Source organism: Melanotaenia boesemani, chromosome 24 (genome assembly GCF_017639745.1).
Source record: "Melanotaenia boesemani isolate fMelBoe1 chromosome 24, fMelBoe1.pri, whole genome shotgun sequence".
NCBI lineage: Eukaryota > Metazoa > Chordata > Actinopteri > Atheriniformes > Melanotaeniidae > Melanotaenia > Melanotaenia boesemani.
In genome coordinates, this window is record NC_055705.1 from 1,846,181 (window position 1) to 1,868,959 (window position 22,779).

Genomic DNA, 22,779 nt, shown 5'->3' on the forward strand with positions numbered 1-22,779 from the left:
ATGGTGTTTCTGTCTCTGCTGAGATGTCAGTGACTGAGGTTTGAAGGTGGAGGTTTGGCGTTGGAGAGGGCTGCTGTTACCTTCATCTGTGCTTACGTTTCTGTCTCTGATATTTTATTCCAGATAACAGATTGTTCCAGCACTGATAATGTTTGTTATAGGAGACATCTGTGAACGTAAAGTTAATGTAGAGCCAGACCGAGGCTGGCTTGAATGGTTTCTGTCGTAGGAGAGAATGGAAATCACTTCCAACCTTTCTTTGGAAGCATTTTAAAGTGATCATTGATTTTCAGTCAGGAGTGGGTCTCAGCAAACTAAATAATGTTTTCTATTTTTCTGTAAATAAATACAAGAATACTTTTCATCAAGTCTTCATTCTTCTGTGTCACTAAAGCAGCGAATGACTAGAAACACGAGAAAACAGGAAAATAATTCTGTTTTTATTTTTTATTCTGCAGTTTAATTCGTACTTTTTAGGTCTGTTTCTCACCAACAATTAGAAGCAAGAAGACATAAAAACAAGCAGCAGCTGACGTAAAACGATAGCAAAATTTCACCCTCTGACAGCAGGGGGCGCCACAACATCAGTGTTTTATGATCAACATCAGGACCCGTCCTGCCATTACTTTTACCAAGTTTAACAAGTCAAACAAACATGATGTGTATTTACATCACTAATAATAAGCAGAATTTACCGACCAGAACAGGTGAACGCGTTTAAAGTGGTCACATGGTCACAAATCGTATTTACACATCATAACAAACAGTAGTCAGCTCCTCAGTAAGAGTGGGAGGGGCCTGGGGGCCACCCGGCTCCACCCACTCGACTGTGTCCAGGTGGATGCATGAGGCTCTCGCTGCTCATTGGTCCATGCAGAGTGGCGCAGGGTGAGTGGGCGGGGCTTAGATCACTGCATCCGACCGTCCACAAACAGGGATACTGGCTGAAAATACACAGCTGTTCAACACCGGACTTTACCGGGCTATTTATCAATTCACCATGTATGAGTGTGGGCGGAGCCTCACCTGGAGCTGTGAGGAGGAGGAGGAGGAGGAGGAAGAGGCTGCGAGGATGTAATGCTGCTGGTCAGAGGAAGGGAGGAGGAGGAGGGTGGTGAAGAAGAGGAGGAGGAGGGTGGACGAGGGGAGGAGCTGCCCCAGCCGTCTGTTAACACCTGAACTCCTTCAGCCAGACACACTGACAGAAAACACCCACACCAGGCGGAATATTTACCAACTCATGCAAACATGACTCAGCTGTTTGAAGATAAAAACCTCTTAAAAAAATCTTTACAACTATTCAAGAAGTAAAACAAACATTTACCAAAAAAGCTTCTTGTCGTGTTTGTTTAAATATCTGCACACTCAACACGCCACGATTTACATCAACTCACCGTCCCCTTCATCAGCTCCACCTGTTCCAGCTCACGCAAATATCTCACCAGCCAATCACATGGCAGCATTTAGTCACGTAGCAAAACTGAGCATCAGAATGAGGAAGAACGGGTATTTAAGAGACCTTGAACGTAGCATGGTTGTTGAGTATTTACTGGGATTTCCACCCACAACCATCTCCAGGGTTTCCAGAGATGGTCTGAAGAAGAGAAAACATCCAGAGCAGCAGTTGTCTGGACCAGGATGCAGCAGAAGACACACCGGGTTCCTCCTGCCAGCTAAGAACAGGAAACTGAGGCTACAATTCACACACACTCACCAACACTGGACAACAGAAGATGGAGAAACGTTGCTGGTCTGATGAGTCTCCATTTCAGCTCCACATTCAGATGCTCGGCTCAGAATCTGCTGGAAACATCATGAAAACATGGATCCATCCTGCCTTGGATCAACGCTTCAGGCTGCTGCTGGTGTAATGGTGGGGAGATTTTCTTGGTCCACTTTGGGCCCCTTAGTACCAACGTGGTCTGGTTTAACCAGCACAGCCTACCTGAGTATTGTTGCTGACCATGTCCATCCCTTTATGACCACAGTGGAGCATCTTCTGATGCTACTTCCAGCAGGATAATGCACCATGTCACAAAGCTCAGATCATCTCCACCTGCTTTCTAGAACATGACGATGAGTTCACTGGACTCCAACGGCCTCCACAGCCACCAGATCTCAGTCCAGTAGAGCAGCTTTGGGATGTGGTGGAACGGGAGATTCTCATCATGGATGCAGCCGACAAACCTGCAGCAGCTGTGTGATGCTTCATGTTAATATGGAGAAAACCTCTGAGGAAGGTTTCCACCACCTGCTTCATCTATCACACCAGGATTAAAAAGGTCAGACCCGGTACTAGAAGGTGGACCTGATGAAGAGGACGACCCGGTACTAGAAGGAGGACCTGATGAAGAGGACGACCCGGTACTAGAAGGTGGACCTGATGAAGAGGACGACCCGGTACTAGAAGGTGGACCTGATGAAGAGGACGACCCGGTACTAGAAGGTAAAGGAAACGGTACTAAACCTGATAAAGTGGACGGTGAGTGTAGATTTAATGAAAAGCAAATAAAGTTTTAGCAAATACAAAAAGTATCTAATCATAATAAAAATCAAGAAATAAATGAACATGAAAACATTTTTAATTTAAGTGCTACCTGAGGAGTGTGAGCGGTGTGGCAGGTAGGCCGTGGGGTAAGGTGTGTGTCTCCCTGGGTAACCGTGATGCTTGTAACCATGGTGATGATGCGACGCCAGAGGGAGACTGCTGCTGTAAGGAAAAGCTCCACCTCCTCCAGCCGTGCACAGAGACCAACCTGACACAGGAAGGAAGTAGAAACACCAATTTAACTCGTTACGTCAAACTTCTCTGAGAGAAACTATATATGAAGAATAAATATTAAACAGCAGGGACAGCTGATGAGCGTTTACTTCTTTTTACAAAAAAAGGTGTTTCTTCATCTTTCTTTTCTTTGTTGGAATTTTAAAAACAACTAAATATTCTCAGCAGGAATGAGTTTGACTCACAGGACTGAATCCCGACTCTCTCAGATGACTCTGGTAAACTCCGCCCCCCCGGGTTCCTGAGGAGGACGAATCAAGCGCCACAATCAGAGGTGTGTGTGTTATCCTGTGTGTGTGTTTGAACAGCTCCATAACTTGACACCTTCCCTCCAAACAGCTGAGACGGTGGAGCTCCTGCTGCCTGCCTGATCACCTGCTAACGCTAACTTCCTGTGTTATCCTGGTGAGAAATGCTAAGCGTCAAGTTTCAGCATTTGCTGCTTGTGTTGTTGAACTGATCCTGATTCAGAACACACACACTTTTAATGGAATAAATGCAACAACAGTTCTTATTTTCTTTTCTTTTTTATTTACTTCCTTTTAAATTTATTGTTAAATTTAGACTTTGAGCCTCACAGAATTTCTAACATTTCACCAAACTCTGCCATAATTTTTTTTTCTTGTTTTAGGTTTTATTAAATTAAATTCAATTTATTTCCAAGTTACTGCTTTAAAAAAACTCATAGGGTTTCATGATGTTCAGGCTTTGCGCCTGATTTGACTGATTTTCCCGTTAACATGAACAACCTCTCTGATGCCGGCTCTTTATGAATCCGATAAATCTGCTCTCAGATGTCTGCATGAGTCTTCTGACGGCTTCAGTTCTTTGTGTTTTCTTACCTCTCTTTGGCGTCCAGGAAGGCTTTGGCGAACGGGTTGTATTTGATCTTCAGAGCTGTAATCTAAACACATCGAAACAGCCACAGAAATATTACTGAAATCATTCAGAAAGGTTTTAAATTAGACTTAAAGACCATTGATGTGTACATAATCTGGACTAGCTTAGAGTTGATCTTTCTGGGAGAAGTCACTGTATTTCTCAGGGATCGATCTAAGCCTCCATTTCATTCAGTTTTTATAAATGAGTTAGGATGGGGATAAAATCCAGCGAAGGTAAGTTTTTATGCCGATGATGCGCTCATTTATAGCTCTCACTGTTAAAAATCAAAATGATCCTTACCCAGCTTTTAAGGTGTCCAGAAAGCACCAGTGATGGTTTTCTATTGGTTTATATGTTGATTAAGTTGGTAAAACTTAATTTTCTTCAAATGTCTGTTATTTTTATTACAGTTATAAAATTACTTTTATGGAAATGAGTTTTTTTCTACCGTCATCTGACAGGACTTCAGAGAGAGAAGATCTTGTGTTTCAGTGAGACCCTCCTGGTAAAAAAAAAGCTGAAAGTGTGTAATACTGAAATAAGATCAATCTAAATTTACCTCTTCATTCTGGTAGGCAGTGACTGCGATGAACTGAGTTTCTTTGAAGGAAATATTGGAAACCAGACGATGACGGGAGCCAACGCACACGATGTGGAGCTGAGGTTCGTACTTATGAAGAGAGTTTAACATAATCTGAAACAGAAAGGAAGAGACACATTCATGCAGCAGCGTACCAGTCCAAAACTGTCTACTGAATTCTGCTCAAATATAATAATAATAATAATAATAATAATATTAATATTTATTATATGCAAAATAATTTTCTTTTTTGTATTGAACGAGGCAGTAGTTAATTTATTCAAACAGGCATTTAAAGGGTTAAAATCCTAAAAATGATTGAATGTTTGGTAGTTTTTAGAAGGATGGAAGTTGTTTAAATGATTTATGAAATAACACAGAAAAAAAATCTCTTTTTTTGCATGAACACTTTTGACCACAAAGGTCTCCAATGGGTATTAAAATATAGGAGAGGACAAGAATTAAACTGGTTTGTACCCATCTGAGCCTCTTTTTAACTGTTATGATACCATTATTAAAATCTGTTTATATCTGTTAGCATCCATCTACGCTTCTTTGTTCAAGTTCTTCTCAGCGTCCAACGTGGAAGAATCCGGGAACAATCGAACAGAAATCTGATCCACCAGAGACCGCTAGGATCTGATGCAGCTCCATGTTTCACTGTGATGGAAACACAAGTTGTCCTGAATTAACAAGACTTCTTCTTCAGTGGTTGTCTCGTCTTGCCGCCACTAGCAGCGAGTGGAACACTTTATTTAAAAGGTTCGATTAGTTTGAGTAGCGCAGCGTGAACACAATAAAACCCTGCCCCCCTCACAAATGAACCAGCTCCAGAGCAGATGTCCCCAGTCATACCGACTACCCTGCTGTGATGAACCCTTCCCCTGAACTCTGACTTTTAATGGTCTCAAACTTTTTCTACCAGTTTTAACTGTTTATGGGTCTCATACCATCCATGCTTGATGGTATATTTCTGATCTGTCTTCTCATTCCTTTCCTCCAGTAGCAGCACCTAACAGTCCCTGAACTACTCAGAGTTTCACAAACACAGCTCTGTACTTTTTGATCCATTAAAAGCAGAAATGCAGTTTGCTAGCTACTCTGTCTGGAGGAGAGTTCATGGACTGGAGCCATTTTTGTCTTTTGGCCCAAACGCTCTTTTATCCATCTGTCTGCCCCCCCTCGCTAACGAGGTCCAATTAACCAATCCGAGTTCTCCAGGCGGACACACAAAAACAAACTGTTTTCTATTCAGATTGAGAGGCTGGCTTCAGATGTGACCCCGGTGATGTGCGTGCCCACATTAGCTGGAGTGTGTGTGGGCTCTGTTTGAATATAGTTTACCTCTCTGTCTCCCTCGTCCATCTGAAGCATGATGGCTAAATTAATTTCCCAGTAAAAAACATAATTACCATAATGTACAAATAAGCTGAGCAATTATTTCATTATGGCCGAGCTCTCTGTTCCAACTCTGCATTACTGCCCGGTGTGTGCGTGTCATGTTTGGACGGGATAATGGGGTAAATATAAACAACATTACTGCCAATTTTGTAGTGCTGCATTTGTGTGTGTGTGTGTGTGTGTGTGTGTGAAGGCCTCTACGAGTGGTGAACAGCTCTCAACAGGAAGTGCATTAAACTGCTGCCGGCCAATTAAGAGCTGTTTATCCTGTTCCCGTGGTTACGAGGGGGTGAGCAGGTGAAGTGAGCGAAGAGAGGGACTGAAGTGGCTAATTAGAGGCGGTAGTCTCTCGCCCACTCCAGCATAATACAGGGAGGAGAGAGAGAAGCTCTCGACGTGAAGAGGAGGATAATGGACAGAAGGAGAAGAAGACGGCAGAGGTGAGGAAGAGTGAGAGGGGAAAAGGTGAAGAACAAAGAAAAAGTCAAGAAAGAAGGAAAGAAAACAGCAGAGGAGCAAAGAGGAGGAACGGAAGAGAAGAATGAAAGAAATGGAGAGATAAAAGGAAAAATCCAAACGTAATGATGAGCAGAAACTGAAAATAATGAAAGAAACAATAAAATAAAGAATTAAACAACTAAACAGACTGAAGAAAATCAAAACAAAGAAAATTATGGACAAAAAATACAAAGTAGAAAGAAAGAATTAAAGAAAAACATCTAAAATCTAATCTAAAGCAAATGTAAAATTAACAGAAAAAACTGAAGGAAATCAACAGTTAAAGAAATGATGAAATAAAATCCAATAGATCATATTAGAAAAGAAAAATATAGACAGCAGAAAAAGAACAAACAAAATAAATAAGTACAAGAAAATAAAAAACAAGACGAATAATAAAAACGTAGAAAGAATAAACAGTAAAGAGAAAGAAACAATAAACTTTAAATGAAAGGAAGAAAAGTTTCACACAGAACAACAGACTGTGGTTACCTGTCCTCCTCCGTTGACTTTATTAGTCAGTTTGACTTTGTTGAAGCTCACAGGCGCCTTCATCCAGTGGGCTCCGAAGTTCGGCGAGTCCGGGTGGATGTAGACCCCGCCGTGGCCCCGGGCTTCGCCGCGGCCCTCCGCCTGGCCGGCTGCCACCCACTCCCCGTTCACAAACTTCCAGCGGCAGCTGTCGGCCGGCACGAAGTCCAGCAGGAAGGAGTACATGGAGCTGGGGTCCAGACCGGAGACGCTTACCTTCAGGACCGGGAACATCCGACTGAACAGAAACAGAATTTCATCCTCTTACAGGAGGGAAACAACACTTTCACCATGACGAGTTCAACAAAAGACGCTTCCTCCACAAACCAAAGCAGCAGCAGATCCACACCCAGCTGCTACTGAACCATCTTTACTGGAAGGGTCCCTCAGGGTTCCAGTTTGGATCCTCTATCAGAGTTCTGTGGATTCAGAGTTATTAGCCAGCTGACTCTACTATCAGCTTGACCGAACACACAGCCCGGTAGCTTCTCTGTAAAACAGCAAATGTGGCTGATATGCAAACGGAGTGAGCACAGCCGTCCTGTGATGGACATTACACTGTAAATAATCCAGTTACAGATACAGATGGTGAGCAGCTGTCTTATTCAACAACAAACCTGCTGACTCAGCTGCTAGCTTGCCACCGGAATGAGCCGGCGGAGGCACCACAGACCCAGTATGGGCGTTCTACGTGAACTGGATTCAGCACAGTCAGTTACAGCAGGGCCAACTTGTCCTGATTCAATCCAGCTTTATTTATACAGCACCAACTCTCAACAAAGTCAGTTCAAGGCCCTTTCATAGACCCAGCTCAATTCAATCCAATAATAAACCAACACATATAAATAATGACCAGCTAGAAAAAAATAACAGATTGGATCAAATCATTTCTATTCAATCCGCCGTTCTGAGCTGAACCTCCATCAGAGCCCAAACCAGGAGGGAAAACCTCTATTAGAACCAGAACCAGGACGGAAAACCCCCATCAGAACCAGGACCAGGAAGGAAAACCTCCATCAGAACCAGGACCGGGAAGGAAAACCTCCATCAGAACCAAAACCAGGAAGGAAAACCTCCATCAGAACCAAAACCAGGAAGGAAAACCTCCATCAGAATCAGAACCAGGAAGGAAAACCTCCATCAGAACCAGGACCAGGAAGGAAATCCTCCATCAGAAGTAGAACCAGGAGAGAAACCTCCATCAGAACAAAACCAGGAAGGAAACCTCCATCAGAAGCAGAACCAGGAGAGAAAACCTCCATCAGAAGCAGAACCAGGAAGGAAATCCTCCATCAGAAGCAGAACCAGGAAGGAAAACCTCCATCAAAACCAGAACCAGGAGAGAAACCTCCATCAGAATCAGAACCAGGAAGGAAAACCTCCATCAGAATCAGAACCAGGAAGAAAAACCTCCATCAGAAACAGAACCAGGAAGGAAAACCTCCATCAGAAGCAGAACCAGGAGAGAAACCTCCATCAGAAACAGAACCAGGAAGGAAACCTCCATCAGAAGCAGAACCAGGAGAGAAAACCTCCATCAGAAGCAGAACCAGGAAGGAAAACCTCCAACAAAATCACACCCAGGAAGGAAAACCTCCATCAGAAGCAGAACCAGGAGAGAAACCTCCATCAGAAGCAGAACCAGGAAGGAAAACCTCCATCAGAAGCAGAACCAGGAAGGAAAACCTCCATCAGAAACAGAACCAGGAAGGAAAACCTCCATCAGAAGCAGAACCAGGAAGGAAAACCTCCATCAGAAGCAGACCAGGAAGGAAAACCTCCATCAAAACCAAAACCAGGAGAGAAACCTCCATCAGAATCAGAACCAGGAAGGAAAACCTCCAACAAAATCACACCCAGGAAGGAAAACCTCCATCAGAAGCAGAACCAGGAAGGAAAACCTTCAACAAAATCACACCCAGGAAGGAAAACCTCCATCAGAAGCAGAACCAGGAGAGAAACCTCCATCAGAATCAGAACCAGGAAGGAAAACCTCCATCAGAAACAGAACCAGGAAGGAAAACCTCCATCAGAAACAGAACCAGGAAGGAAAATCTCCATCAGAACCAGAACCAGGAAGGAAAACCTCCAACAAAATCACACCCAGGAAGGAAAACCTCCATCAGAAGCAGAACCAGGAGAGAAACCTCCATCAGAATCAGAACCAGGAAGGAAAACCTCCATCAGAAACAGAACCAGGAAGGAAAACCTCCATCAGAAACAGAACCAGGAAGGAAAACCTCCATCAGAAACAGAACCAGGAAGGAAAACCTCCATCAGAAACAGAACCAGGAAGGAAAACCTCCATCAGAACCAGAACCAGGAAGGAAAACCTCCATCAGAAACAGAACCAGGAAGGAAAACCTCCATCAGAAACAGAACCAGGAAGGAAAACCTCCATCAGAAACAGAACCAGGAAGGAAAATCTCCATCGGGAACAGGACCAGGAAGGATCTGCCAGGACCTTTAGCTTTGTTTGGTAAGAGGAGTCTCAGAAAGGAACTGAAACCATGTGATGAGGAAGGAAGCAGCTGCTCATGGTGCACCAGCATCATCTGGATGGATTTAGGTTCCCATGAAAAGGTTGTATCTGTTGTCATGGACTACATGGCTTCAGGATGTTGTGGGTTATTCTTTAATATTTAAATTTTTTCACCAACTTCATACGGGTGTCAGAGGTCCAGCAACATCGATTTCAAAGTGTTTTACCCTAAATTCAGCCTTGGTCCTTCATCTCGGCCGTTCCAGATGAGGCTCTATGAGCTCTACTGAAAACGGGCTGTTTCTGAACCTTTAAATGTTCATGAGTGGAGCTTGGCCACGCCCCTCTCTGGGAGAGGATCCGGCTTTCGTTGGCGCCCGCTCGGTGATTTTAGAGGCAGGCTCAGTTAGCTGGGGGCGGGTCCACTACCGGGTGGAGTGGTTATTTTCCTTTGTGAGGTCACAGAGGGAAAGATGTCAGACTCGCCTGTTTGAGCACGCATTGGCTAAAAAGTGGAGCAACCAGGTGAGAGAGGAGACAGAATTTTCTTAATTTTGGACCTCATACATAGGCTACGAGGACACATATGATGTCAGAAAATCTCTAGAAAATGGATTTTGCACATGATGGGACCTTTAAAGAAGAAAACTAATTTACTGTTAATGAAAAAGCAAAGCTTATGAACAGGATTTTTACTGTCATCCACCATTTTTATAAAATCGCATAGGCTCCTCCATCATTTTAGTGATTTACAGACACACTGGGCTTCATGTGGTGAGGGCTCTCTTTCCCAGTTTTCAGAAGGGTCATTGGTTGGAATTGCGTTGGTGTTCACCTGGTGCATCACAGTCCGGTTTCTCTGTCTTGTGTTTCTGTTTCTGGTCTCCACCGCCTCCTGAGAAAGGATCTGGCTGTCTAGATGGTTTCTGCTGATCGAGCTGGTCTCGGAGCCGGTCAGCGGCTGCTGCTGAACAAAGCGTGAGCAGAAGCTACGACTTTAATATGGATGAACAAAGCTTTGCTTTTGTTTTTTTAACTTGTCCCTTTTCTCTGTAGATGTCCAACTTTGTTCTTCTTTAAATAATGTTTTGATGTGGAGAATAAAGTGTCTCTTTTATTGGCAATGATTAATTAGTATCAATGATAATTTTAGAGCAGAAATACACGGTTCCTTTTAAAATCTGAAATATTGTCATTTCAGTTCTTCCTGGTCTGTCTGGATTGTCTCTTATTTTCTGATTTGTCTAATTTTATCTAAAAGACTTGTCTTCAATATTTAGTTTCCCTGTGTGGAGGATGGAAACATGTTTTTATTGACTGAAAGCAGGATAAACCACAGTTTTATCTGTTTTAATATGAATCTATCAAGTTCTATACAAGGTTTCATCCTTCCGAAGCTGAATTATAAAGTGAATAATGAACTGAACGGATGGCTTTCTGGCAGTGACTAGCTGAAGTGGCGTCCTGCAGGTGTAAATGGAGTGTTTGCCCACCGTAGGCCGTGACTGGTCAACCCGCCTCGGCTCGGTAAAAAAACAGACACAGAATAAGTCACATGGAGGTGACGGTAGCGACTGCTATCGAGACTAATGAATAACCTGTTTAACATGCAGCTTTAACTCCAAAAGCTGCTCAAATCTGTTGATTTTTATCCAAAACCTCTGCAGTTCAACTGTATTTACAGGAAACATTCACAACCACTGGAAGTATGGTTTTATTAGGGGTGAGACTCAATTTAAAAAAAAATCTAATTTATTAGAAGCTTTGTAATGAATTAACTCGATTAATTGCATTTTCATCCCATAATAATATTTGCCCCAAAAGGCAAATTTTTTTTATTTAATTAGATTTTAGTAGATGAATGAACCAAATAGTAGACACAGACATTAATATTGCCAACTCAAGCTCTAGTAATGTCTGGAAAAATGCATTTAATTGTATTTCAAATCAAAACAGTAAAAAAAAAAGAAAAAAAAAGAAAAAAAAAGGAAAATATCTCTAACTTAAAGAGTCCTTTTAACTACTTCAACCAACTACTCCATCTGTTCTCAGACTAAGAAACTACAACATGTTACTGAACTTTTACCTGTTTTCCTCCACACTCTTCATAAATACGTATTAATATGTGACGGTAAGCCAAGGTGGGATCAGCCAGCAGCAGGTTCCAGTCTGGTTGAAGATGAATGTCTGCTCTGGAGCTGGAAGCTGGGACTGATGCTGGAAGCTGGGACTGATGCTGGAAGCTGGGACTGATGCTGGAAGCTGGGACTGATACTGGAAGCTGGGACTGATCCTGGAAGCTGCGAATGATGCTGGAAGCTGGGACTGATCCTGAAAGCTGGGACTGATGCTGGAAGCTGCGAATGATGCTGGAAGCTGCGAATGATGCTGGAAGCTGCGAATGATGCTGATAGTTGGGACTGATACTGCAAGCTGGGACTGATGCTGGAAGCTGAGACTGATGCTGGAAGCTGGGACTGATGCTGGAAGCTGGGACTGATACTGGAAGCTGGGACTGATCCTGGAAGCTGCGAATGATGCTGGAAGCTGGGACTGATCCTGGAAGCTGGGACTGATGCTGGTAGTTGGGACTGATGCTGGAAGCATGGACTGATGCTGGAAGCTGCAAATGATGCTGAAAGTTGGGACTGATGCTGGTAGTTGGGACTGATGCTGGAAGCTGGGACTGATCCTGGAAGCTGGGACTGATGCTGGAAGCTGGGAATGAACCTGGAAGCTGCGACTGATCCTGGAAGCATGGACTGATGCTGGAAGCTGCGAATGATGCTGGAAGCTGCAAATGATGCTGAAAGTTGGGACTGATGCTGGTAGTTGGGACTGATGCTGGAAGCTGGGACTGATCCTGGAAGCTGGGACTGATGCTGGAAGCTGGGACTGATCCTGGAAGCTGCGAATGATGCTGGAAGCTGGGACTGATCCTGGAAGCTGGGACTGATGCTGGAAGCTGGGACTGATCCTGGAAGCTGCGACTGATCCTGGAAGCTGGGACTGATCCTGGAAGCTGGCACTGATGCTGGAAGCTGGGACTGATGCTGGAAGCTGCGAATGATGCTGGAAGCTGGGACTGATCCTGGAAGCTGCGACTGATCCTGGAAGCTGGGACTGATCCTGGAAGCTGGCACTGATGCTGGAAGCTGGGACTGATCCTGGAAGCTGGGACTGATGCTGGAAGCTGGCACTGATGCTGGAAGCTGGCACTGATGCTGGAAGCTGGGACTGATCCTGGAAGCTGGGACTGATGCTGGAAGCTGGGAATGATCCTGGAAGCTGCGACTGATCCTGCAAGCTGGCACTGATGCTGGAAGCTGGGACTGATCCTGGAAGCTGCGAATGATGCTGGAAGCTGGGACTGATCCTGGAAGCTGGGACTGATCCTGGAAGCTGGGACTGATGCTGGAAGCTGGGACTGATCCTGGAAGCTGGGACTGATGCTGGAAGCTGCGAATGATGCTGGAAGCTGGGACTGATCCTGGAAGCTGCGACTGATGCTGGAAGCTGGGACTGATCCTGGAAGCTGGGACTGATCCTGGAAGCTGGGACTGATGCTGGAAGCTGGGACTGATCCTGGAAGCTGGGACTGATGCTGGAAGCTGGGACTGATCCTGGAAGCTGGGACTGATCCTGGAAGCTGGGACTGATGCTGGAAGCTGGGACTGATCCTGGAAGCTGGGACTGATGCTGGAAGCTGGGACTGATCCTGGAAGCTGGGACTGATGCTGGAAGCTGGGACTGATCCTGGAAGCTGGGACTGATCCTGGAAGCTGGGACTGATGCTGGAAGCTGGGACTGATCCTGGAAGCTGGGACTGATCCTGGAAGCTGGGACTGATGCTGGAAGCTGGGACTGATCCTGGAAGCTGGGACTGATCCTGGAAGCTGGGACTGATGCTGGAAGCTGGGACTGATCCTGGAAGCTGCGACTGATCCTGGAAGCTGGGACTGATGCTGGAAGCTGCGACTGATGCTGGAAGTTGGGACTGATACTGGGACTGATACTGGGACTGATGCTGGGACTGATACTGGGACTGATGCTGGGAGGACGTTGAAAACTCCTCAAGCTCTGACATGTGCGTTGCAGTTATTGGTTTACTGGAAACCATGCACTGACAAATGTTCTGCATTGTTTGGAATGCAAACTCTGATTAAATGCGTTCATTTTTGTAATTAATCATAATTAATGTCTTAAAGTCCCATCCCTAGTTTATATCTTTAGAAAAGAGATCATTTCCTGTAATGCCACATCGCTCCCTCTGATACGATACAGTAACCCCCCAGCACAACTTCATTCTAAACTCAAACACATTAAATGAAATTAAACATAAATTCTAAAAATTTCTCTCTTAATCGTACAGATAACAAAAATATATGAGTATGGTTTGTGCAATGGTGAGTGATGATATGTTTACAAAAAGTCCTGGATTTACTGAAAACTGCTGAATCTCTCAACAGTCTTAAAATATTTCCATCAGCGTCTCTGCATTAAAAAAAAGAAAGAAAAAAAAGAAGAAAAGCATTTTTTTACTTCAATGCTTCCAGATTTCCTGTTTTTTTCTGTCCACATTTTTGTGAACACAAATACTAAAAACACCAACGTGAAGCTTTTCAATAGATAAAAACCCTCATCACCTTCAAAACAGTAATGACCTCTAGAATATCCTACAACCGCCTTAATCCATCGTAACTGCTCCTGGAAGTTCAAGGCAGCCTCAACAGGGGAGAAAATCTTCCTAAAACATCTTGAAGACCCCTGCAACCTGAACAAGAACTTCAAGAACCTTCCTAAGTACCTCTAGAGCAGGAGTGTCCAAAGTAGGGGTGTGTGATATCGCAAGAGGTAAATAAAGGGCTAGTATCATTGATAGCAGTATCAATAGAAAATTTTATAACAGGGCTGTCAAAATTAACATGTTAATGCAAATAGAATAATCTGTAGCAATAACACTAAAAAAACCCACATAAACAAAGTTATTACTCTGCCAAAGGAGTTTGGCTGCGAGAGAAGCAGATTTTATTGTGCCTTGTCACAGCATTGAACCAAATCCGCTAAAAATCACTTTATTCTGCTTATTTATGAAGATTTGGAAAATTTTCCAGCCTTACATTTGGAGCAGGGCTACTCAATCTGGTCCTATGAGGGCCGCAGGGCTGCAGGTTTTCAATGTTTCCCTGCTCCAACACACCTGAATCAGTTTAATGAGTCGTGCAGAACTTCATAAACTGATGGATTCATTTGTTTTGGAGCAGAGAAACATCTAAAATCTGCAGGACTGTGGTCCTTGAGGACCGAATTTGGACTCCCTGACACTAGAACCTCCATAAAACTTTCCACACCAGAATTTTTGTTTCAGTCCTCGCGTTGTCTTAGGTCGAGATGCACTTGCTTTTTAATGAGCGTGTGCATGGGCAATCATCTCCATCATCAGTATAATTGCTCTCATGCTTGTGTACTACGGTTGTTACCAGAGGATTCCAGCAGGGGGAGCAGTAGAGAACTCAGACCAGACAGAGATGCTGAATTTTTCTAGCGTGTAAACAAGAAGATAAACATGGTGACTATAGTGGAGGTTAGTGTTGGCTAATTTTTACATCACAACAGAAACAAATGACAGTAGCATTATCGTGGATGGTAAGGCCTCTAAACCAAGTACGCTTGTCATTTTTACTGTTATCAACCATGTAGCCTTACATCTGTACCTACACCGCCCCCTACTGGACACTCAGATATAGCAGATTGTGAATGTGCAGCGTTAAATTCTGAGGACGTGAACAATCAAGGCTCCAAAACATGCAAAGCAGCCTTGATAAACACATGTGGACCTGGTTAAAAGCAGGAATATTCTCCCCGAAGCTGGCAGTAATCAATCGTTCAAACTGTATCCAGTCAAAAAGATTTAGGATCAAGTCTTGATGGACTTAGTTCTATACTCATTAGATATGAATCTAAGATATGCATCTTTAATAATTCTGAACCCTTATGCAATATGTTGGAATTAGTTGATTTCTTTACGGTATTTCTGTTTTTATGGCCTCGAGGACCTCCTAACTTGGAGGTGTGGATTACCTGAACCTGTAAACAAACCAGGGACATCCAGCTTTCAGCGGTTTAGGTCGGGCTGTAACCATCACCTGGGTTTGGACAGCAGTTGTTACCTGCAGAAAGTCGGGAACTTGCTGAAAACGAGTGGAACTTGTTACCGTCCGTTCTTGGTGACGATCATCTCGTTGGTGATGAGCTGGAACTTCCTCCACAGCTCGGCGTCCTCCAGCGTCACCCTCAGCTCTCTCTCCGTCGGGTCGCCCTTCTCCCGGCCGGCCTGCAGCTCGCTCTCCACGGCGCTCAGCAGCCGAGACATGCAGCATTCGGTCGAGCTGGGGCACGTTGTCCGGTCCGCTGACGGCACAGAACTGGACTCCCCATCCTCCTGTAAGCCCTCCACCTTCATCTGGAACCCTAAACAAAGACAGTGAGAGGTGATCAGTGCGTCCACCCTTGCTGCTTCAGCTCTTGGTTTGGTATCTTTCTGTAAGTGAAACTGAAGCTTTTCTCCTGTTTGGACCAGTAGAATGAAACCAGGTTATTGTTTAAGGTGTAAAAATGACTGATTGTGGATAATGTCACTATTATAATTGACAGCGCTGAGCAACAGAAAACTTTAGGATGCACCAACGTGTCCCTTAAATGAGTAAAAAAGGGGAACCTCGACTGAAACAAAGCCCGTTTGAGGACATTATTGGTGAACCTTCTGCAGGATTTCTCAAACCTCTTCAGCAGCCAGAGCCATTTTAAAGCTTTAAAAAAGACTTTCATGGCTGGAAATACCGCTTGTCTGTGGAAGGTAGTACATGAAATTGGAGCGGTGCACCTAGTTTTTGACAGCACGTGTGCACGTATGAAAAAAAGCAGCGTTCAAATGAGTGATTCTGTCGCTACAGTCAGCGAGTGTTTGGCTTCTCATTTTTCTTTTATTTAAGCAACTAGCGACAAATGTAGCGACAGTTTTCCTTCCAGCGGCAGTCAGAGCCGATGCTGACCTACACACCTACACAAAGCTGCAGCTGGCTGATCCGCCTGGCCTACACTCACATATGAAGCCTCTAACCACCAAAGTCGTAAAACTGCGACAAGCACCAGGCCACGTCTCTAGAAAGACAGCTTTAACCTGTTACCACTTTCCACCACTAGAGGGCAGACGTCAGCGATCCCCCGACATTCATGTTTATTGATGCAGAAAAAAACATTAAAAGAGTTTCATTTCGTAGACTGGTTATTGAAAGTATTGCGGGGCACGGTGATGCATTATTATCGCTTAAAAGACCCAATCCGTAACTTTTCTACCTTCAAATTCTGCATTCTGGACTCGTTTGATGGCACAGTGACGTCCGTCGTGCTTTTCTGAAGCTGTCGCTGCCCAGCAGTGTCCCGCCGTTGAGGAAATGTGCTGCATGTTCTGCATAGCGCATGAGTCATATGCTAGCATGCAGATGTAAACAAACCGGCCTTTTGAAAGAGGGATGTTAGAAGACGTTATCAGAGGAAAGAGAGACAGAGACAGAGCAAGGGATGAGACCAGAGTCAACATAAGACTGTTTTTACTGGCTGGAGAGGTCTCACAGCACAGGAAGGATGAAGGAGGATGCTGGATTAGCCGTCCATAGGGGAGCTTAATTACTTAATGTCTACAGTTATTTTACCACACATTAAAACCGTTTTTATTCTTTTCAAAGTCAGATCCTCACTGAGTCTGCATGCTCGGGGGGTTATGGGTGCCTACGACCGGCTGCTGCAGCATCACCTGAACAGGTGTCTGTCCCCGCCTCCACGCCAGGAAACGAGCCGCCACTCAGTGAAAACCTGTTCCCGATGTACAGCACATTTCACAGAGTCACTACGAAGAGGTTCCATCTTTTATTTTAGGGTTTTAAAAAGTTCAAACTAAACATCAGTTTCACCGTGATACTGAACAGACGTGACGCCATATCGGGATTAGAGTCGAAGGGGAGGCTAACTGGATAGTTACACAACTTTATGCTCTTATTCTTTATTTAAATGCCACTTCCTCCCTCTGGATGATGTAATCCTGCTTCTTGTCTGATCCAGCAGGGAAACACCTGACGGCTGGAAAACCAGATATTGTTCCTGAGTTTCGAAGGAAGCAGCTCCTCAGCTTTAAATCCAGTTCCAGAAACACTAATTCAGCCAGACAAAAAGGATTTAAGCAGCAACCCATGTTGTCCTGGTGAGACGAGATATTCGGGATGGCTGCATATTTTATTTTTATCTTCCACCCGTTTGAATTTGTGTTGATCGCTGCGACTGGATTGTTGCAGCCTGCTGGAGGGACCCACGCTTCCTTTAAACTAATAAATCCTGAAATGTTCATCCCTCTCTCTCACATTTATTTCATGTTATTACATAAACATTTAGGTTGAGAGTTAGAGGAGATTTTTAAACTGTTGTTTAAAGATGTGGAAAAAGCAGATGTTATTCCACTTGTATCCATATACCGTGGATGTACTTTAATATAAACCAGTTTTTAATCATTTAATTTTGCGCGTAACAACACGATTAAATGAACTAAATTTGGCTGGTTGTGCACCTAAATTAAATAGGTCATTTTTAACCCTATGCACCTTTTCTCACCACCGTCTTCCAGCCCTGTGTGAAATAAATGCAGATCCACTGTTCTGACTGCAGATGGTGGAGGTAAGTTATTCTCAGGTTCCCAAGACTCTGGAAACCGCTTAAGATCAGTCTGAGTCCTTCAAAGACTCCATCATGGTGACACATTTCACATGGACACGGTGTATCCTCCCCACCTGACAGCCCCAACATCCTGCCAGCAGCTTTATTTATCAGCACATTTAAAAACAATGTATGCAGAAATAAAAACGAGGGGCCTAAAAAATAAAACAGATTTAAAAGAAATAAAGGACTAAAAAAAAGAGACAAGCATTAAATAATCAGAAAAAAAACTTAGTCTGGTTTAAAGATGAGGGAGTAAAATAAGTCTTTAAACCAGATCCACAGCTGGGGAGGTCAACAGGAAAAGCTCCGTCCCCTCTTAGTTTCAGCCTGGACCTGGACAACAAGGAGGGAGCGTGGGGTTCAAACCCGGCAATAAGAAGGGGCCGGCCCGTTTAAAGACTTAAAAACAAACGATATAAATAAAGTCTGAACTCCAATGCAAAGAAGCTGAAACTGTGTGATGTGGTCTCTCTTCCGAGGGCAGGCAGCTGGATTTTGGACGGAGACGGAGAACGAGGGACTGGCCCAGACCTGAATAGAGGCTGTTACAGGAGTCGAGTTTAGACCAAATAAAAGCGGAAATGACTTTTACGAGTGTTCTGAGCTGATAAGAACTGGCTCTGATCACGGCGCTTATGTGTTTGTCAAATAGAAAACACAACCAAAAATGACTCCCAGGAGGTTTTGCTATCTTGGTGTAAGAGACCAGGATCAACTTTCTGGGCCACGCCAGCATGGCAGTCTGGAGGCCAAAGAAACAGGACTTCAGGCTAATTCTCATTTAGAAGAAGGAAACTTTTAGCCATGCAGGACTTAACGTCTTCTAAACAGCCGTTCAGAGGGATGTAAACGTGTCGTCTGCATACACGTACACATCCCAGATGCGATCCGGATACGAGACGCAGGGTTTGTAAAAGCAGAACTTAGAGGAAGCATGTAAGTGGAGAAAAAAACTGGACCTAGAACTGATCCCTGGGGAACCCGCGGGGCTGAAAAGGAGGAAAAGAGAAGAGGTAAGACCTGAACCATCCAAGTACAGCAGCTTCCAGACCAGTTATTTGTTCAAGCCGTGCTGTGATCAGCCGAATAAAAGCGGCGCTGAGATCTAAAAGAACTAAAATAGTAGAGTCTCCAGCATATGAAACACATCAAGAATCATTAAAAACCTGTAAAAGTACAGATTCTGTTCTGTGGAGGGCTTGAAACCAGACCGGTGTGTGTGTGAAGCTGGATGAAAAGACTTTGCGTGTCTGTAAACAGACACTCATTCAGAAGAAATAAAGTCTTTTCTTAACAACAGCTCGTTTCCACTGCAGTGCTCGTCGTCTTTTCCTGTAAATATCCTGATGAAGCTGCGAGAAGTAAAACACATCAGGTTTTTGCTCCTGACACCAGTTTGGATCGTCATCCTGAACAGATCCCGGACCTGGAAGAAAATCCAGTCCGACCGGTCTGAACCCTGCTGGGCCAGAAATGTGCCTCTCTGGGTCAGAAAGGTCCTTTCAGAGCTTCAGCTCAGACCTGGAAGCTGGGACCCGAGGATGGTTAAATACCCGCTACGTTTAAAGCCGGAGCAGCTGCTGGGTGGATGCTCCACCACGTCATTCAATAGTGTTTACTTCATTTAAACCACCGCTTTTAAACGTTTTTGAACATGTTGGTAGAACCATTTTTAACTAATGGGATAAAAAACCAGTGAATCCATTTAATCCCTGAAGGCTGGATGCAGGTTAAAAAACGACATTAATTCACCTCATTTCTGCTTTAAACTCTGGAGGAAAATTAGAAATAAAGCTGGAGATGATTCTGGATCTGAATTAAAGAAATAAAAACTAGAGGAAGTTTTTTTTTTTTTCATCAGCATTTTTGACTTTTTGGGGTAAAACTTTGTAGATTAATTATGTTTTATCTCATGTTATTATTATTTCCATGTAGCCTCATTTCTAAGCTGAGCTTGTTAATCTGGAGTCGGTTTTTCACTCATTTTACACGTTTTCTTCCCAGTTTTATAATCCAGAGAAGTCAGAGCTGAATCCACACAGTGGAAGCAAACCTCCACGTCGGGATGAATAAAACCTCCGCTTCTCTCCTCTTTAACAAAACACTGAATTACACAACTTCTTTTCCATGTAAATGTAGTTTATGGTTTAATAATCGACAAATAAATGACACTTTTAATTTGGTTTTAATGTGGAGAAATTTTAGAGAAAGACTTTTATCATTAATTATAAATAATGAATAAGTAACCACTGAAAGCAGGCGGATTTAACATCTAAAGAATTTAAATGAAACAATTTTAAAAATCTTTTTAAAATGATTTTAAAATCTATTCAGGTTGGGAATTGATCGTGTAGACAGATGTGTTCAGACGACTAAAAAATAATAATGATGATGGAATTTTTCTAACTAGTTTTGGGAATGAAATAATTTTGCAGCTGCATTTACACACGTTTGTTATTTCTCCTGTTAAAACTGCAGCAGATTTACTCAACAACACGTCTCGATCATTTAAAAACATCGATTAAAAATACAGAATTATTTAGAAATAATTACAATTTCTGTAGGAATTATCTTTCCTCCACTGAAATATGCAAATCTGTTATTTAATATATTTATTATCATTTCTATCAAAACAATGAATTCATGAAAAAAATTAAATTTGAACAGAGAAAAAATGAAAAACAGATCAAAATACAGACTGGTGTAAATAAAACTTTATAAACTGCAGTAAAAACTGTGTAACAGGAATAAAACTAGAATAATTTGTAGTAATTAATGAATAATCAGAGTGAACTCACCTGCCGACCAACGATGCTGAATCCCAGCAAAGTGGATGAATGACGGGAAGCTGCTCAGCCTCCAGCTGCAGGATCTCCGACCATCGCAGTCGGACTCCACCTCTCTCTCTCTCTCTCTCTCATTGTTAACCTCGATCAGCCCCTCAGGTTTAATTTCACAGCCGCTTCGTCCACCTTTAACAGCAGAATTAAACACTTCACAGTGAAACAGTAAAATCCTGACGTTAGAAACAGTGATGAGAGATCACAGGTCGTTAATCTGAGAAAATACAAATCTGTCAGAAAACAAGATTTTACTAAAGAAGAAGAAAAATAGAATAAATGTTCGCACCTGAAACCAGTTACAAACGCTGGCAATAAAAGCCAACACAGCAGCAAAACAAGAAGTAGTAGAAGAAGAAGAGGAAGGAGAAGAAGTAGAAGAAGAAGAGGAAGGAGAAGAAGTAGAAGAAGAAGAGGAAGGAGAAGAAGTAGAAGAAGAAGATGAAGGAGAAGAAGTAGAAGAAGAAGAGAGCAAGGCCGGAGGACTGTGGATTAGTGTGGTGAAGATGGGGAAACCAACTCTAATCCATATCAGAAAGAAGGAAATCTGTAAAAGCTGGTTGTCTTTGAGCTCGTGAGGCCGTAGTTTTCTCATCCTGTCGGGCCTCGGCTGGTGGACTGATCATGGTCCTGTGTTACCGCAACGTTCCTGTCCTGTAGACCAGAGGTCTGCAGACCTCGAACCTTCAACCGTTCCGCTCTGGCTCGGGAGGAATCAATCACCAACGACACTGACCAGCGCGTACGCTTTGTGCTGAGAGATTAGAAAAGAAAATGTAAGGTAAAATCTGCTTCGCAGCGGCTCAGGAAACAGTCGGTTTGGAAAGTCGTTCACGGGGCTGGTGCAGGTCTTGGTGTCTGGATGCGGACCAGGACCCAGGACCCTACCACAAAAAAACAAAACAAAAAAAACCTGTTGCTGTATGCAGCTTGTTTAATCAGAAACAGGGACGGAAAGTTCTTTTAACAACCACAAATAAACATATAAAGTGTGTTTGTATGGACGCTCACAGCACACTACAAACAAACAACGCTGCCGTCCGCTGCTGAAGGAACCAGAACCGATCCCATTTAGAGGATTTAATTCATTCAATTAAATAAATAAACCACAAATCTGACAAATGAATGCTGTTCTTTTCAAGACACATGAGGAACCTTTATGAAAAAATTGTGGCTCAGTGGGTAGAGCGGTCGTCTTGTAGCTTGAGGGTTGCCGGTTTGATCCCTGATCTGTCGAGCTCATGTCAAGGTGTCCCTGAGCAAGACACCGAACCCCAAATTGCTCCTGATGGGTCTTGGTTGAGCACCTTGCATGGCAGCTTCTACCATCAGTGTGTGTGTGATTTGGGTAAAAGCGATATATATAAGTACAGACCATTTACCAAAGTGAAGTATTTTTAGGGCTCCCCCTCAAAGTATCAGCTGAATGTCTTTAGGGGAGCTCCTGTGCCTTTCAGGGGAGCCGAGCTCCCCTTAGCTCCCCTGTAATTTGAACCCTGGGTGTAGGGGTTTGAAGGGGGGCTGAGGTGGGTTTGGGGGGTTGTTTGGCACAACAGCAGCCAGACCATCATACTGCCGCCACTGTGCTGGACAAGCAGAAGAAAAAAAAAGTGGTTCACAAACAGAGAATGTACAAAAGAATCATTTGTTAAAATTCAGAGTTTCTATTCCAGGACTTAAAAACAAATGTGATATGTAGATAAATGAACTCTGATGGTGCGAAGGTTCGACATTTTCTTTTTGTCGTGACACATTTTGTGGCTCTAAACGATAGTTGTGTGATGGGACACGGGATAAAATTGTCTCTTTTAGTAGTAAACGTTGCAGAACTCTGGCGGGGACAGTTGACATGAGAACGACGAGCTTGTCTTCTTCTGCTGCTTTGACTTCCTGTTCGGGTTCCTGTACACATGAACACGAGTAATCTGATGAGCCAGACTTTGGTTTTTACATGTTCATGTTTTGTCCACATGCAAACACAGTCTCTGGTCACAACATGAACCTTTGAGGGAAATTT

The 22,779-nt window shown here is 43.5% G+C and overlaps 2 protein-coding genes across 2 annotated transcripts in view; one reads left to right on the forward strand and one right to left on the reverse strand.

Moving 5' to 3' along the window:
* The window catches only part of LOC121635255 (NLR family CARD domain-containing protein 3-like), a 1,000,352-nt gene that overhangs the window by 889,269 nt on the left and 88,304 nt on the right, over positions 1-22,779 (forward strand). The window lies entirely within an intron of this gene.
* tbx19 (T-box transcription factor 19) lies at positions 420-22,056 on the reverse strand. Its single transcript, XM_041978427.1, has 9 exons — positions 20,721-22,056; positions 15,372-15,627; positions 6,636-6,912; positions 4,224-4,358; positions 3,625-3,686; positions 2,968-3,023; positions 2,598-2,756; positions 1,027-1,198; positions 420-944 (listed from the first exon to the last, which is right to left on the reverse strand). The coding sequence occupies exons 2-9, from the start codon at positions 15,617-15,619 to the stop codon at positions 779-781; spliced, it is 1,275 nt and encodes a 424-aa protein (XP_041834361.1). The 5' UTR covers positions 15,620-15,627; positions 20,721-22,056; the 3' UTR covers positions 420-778.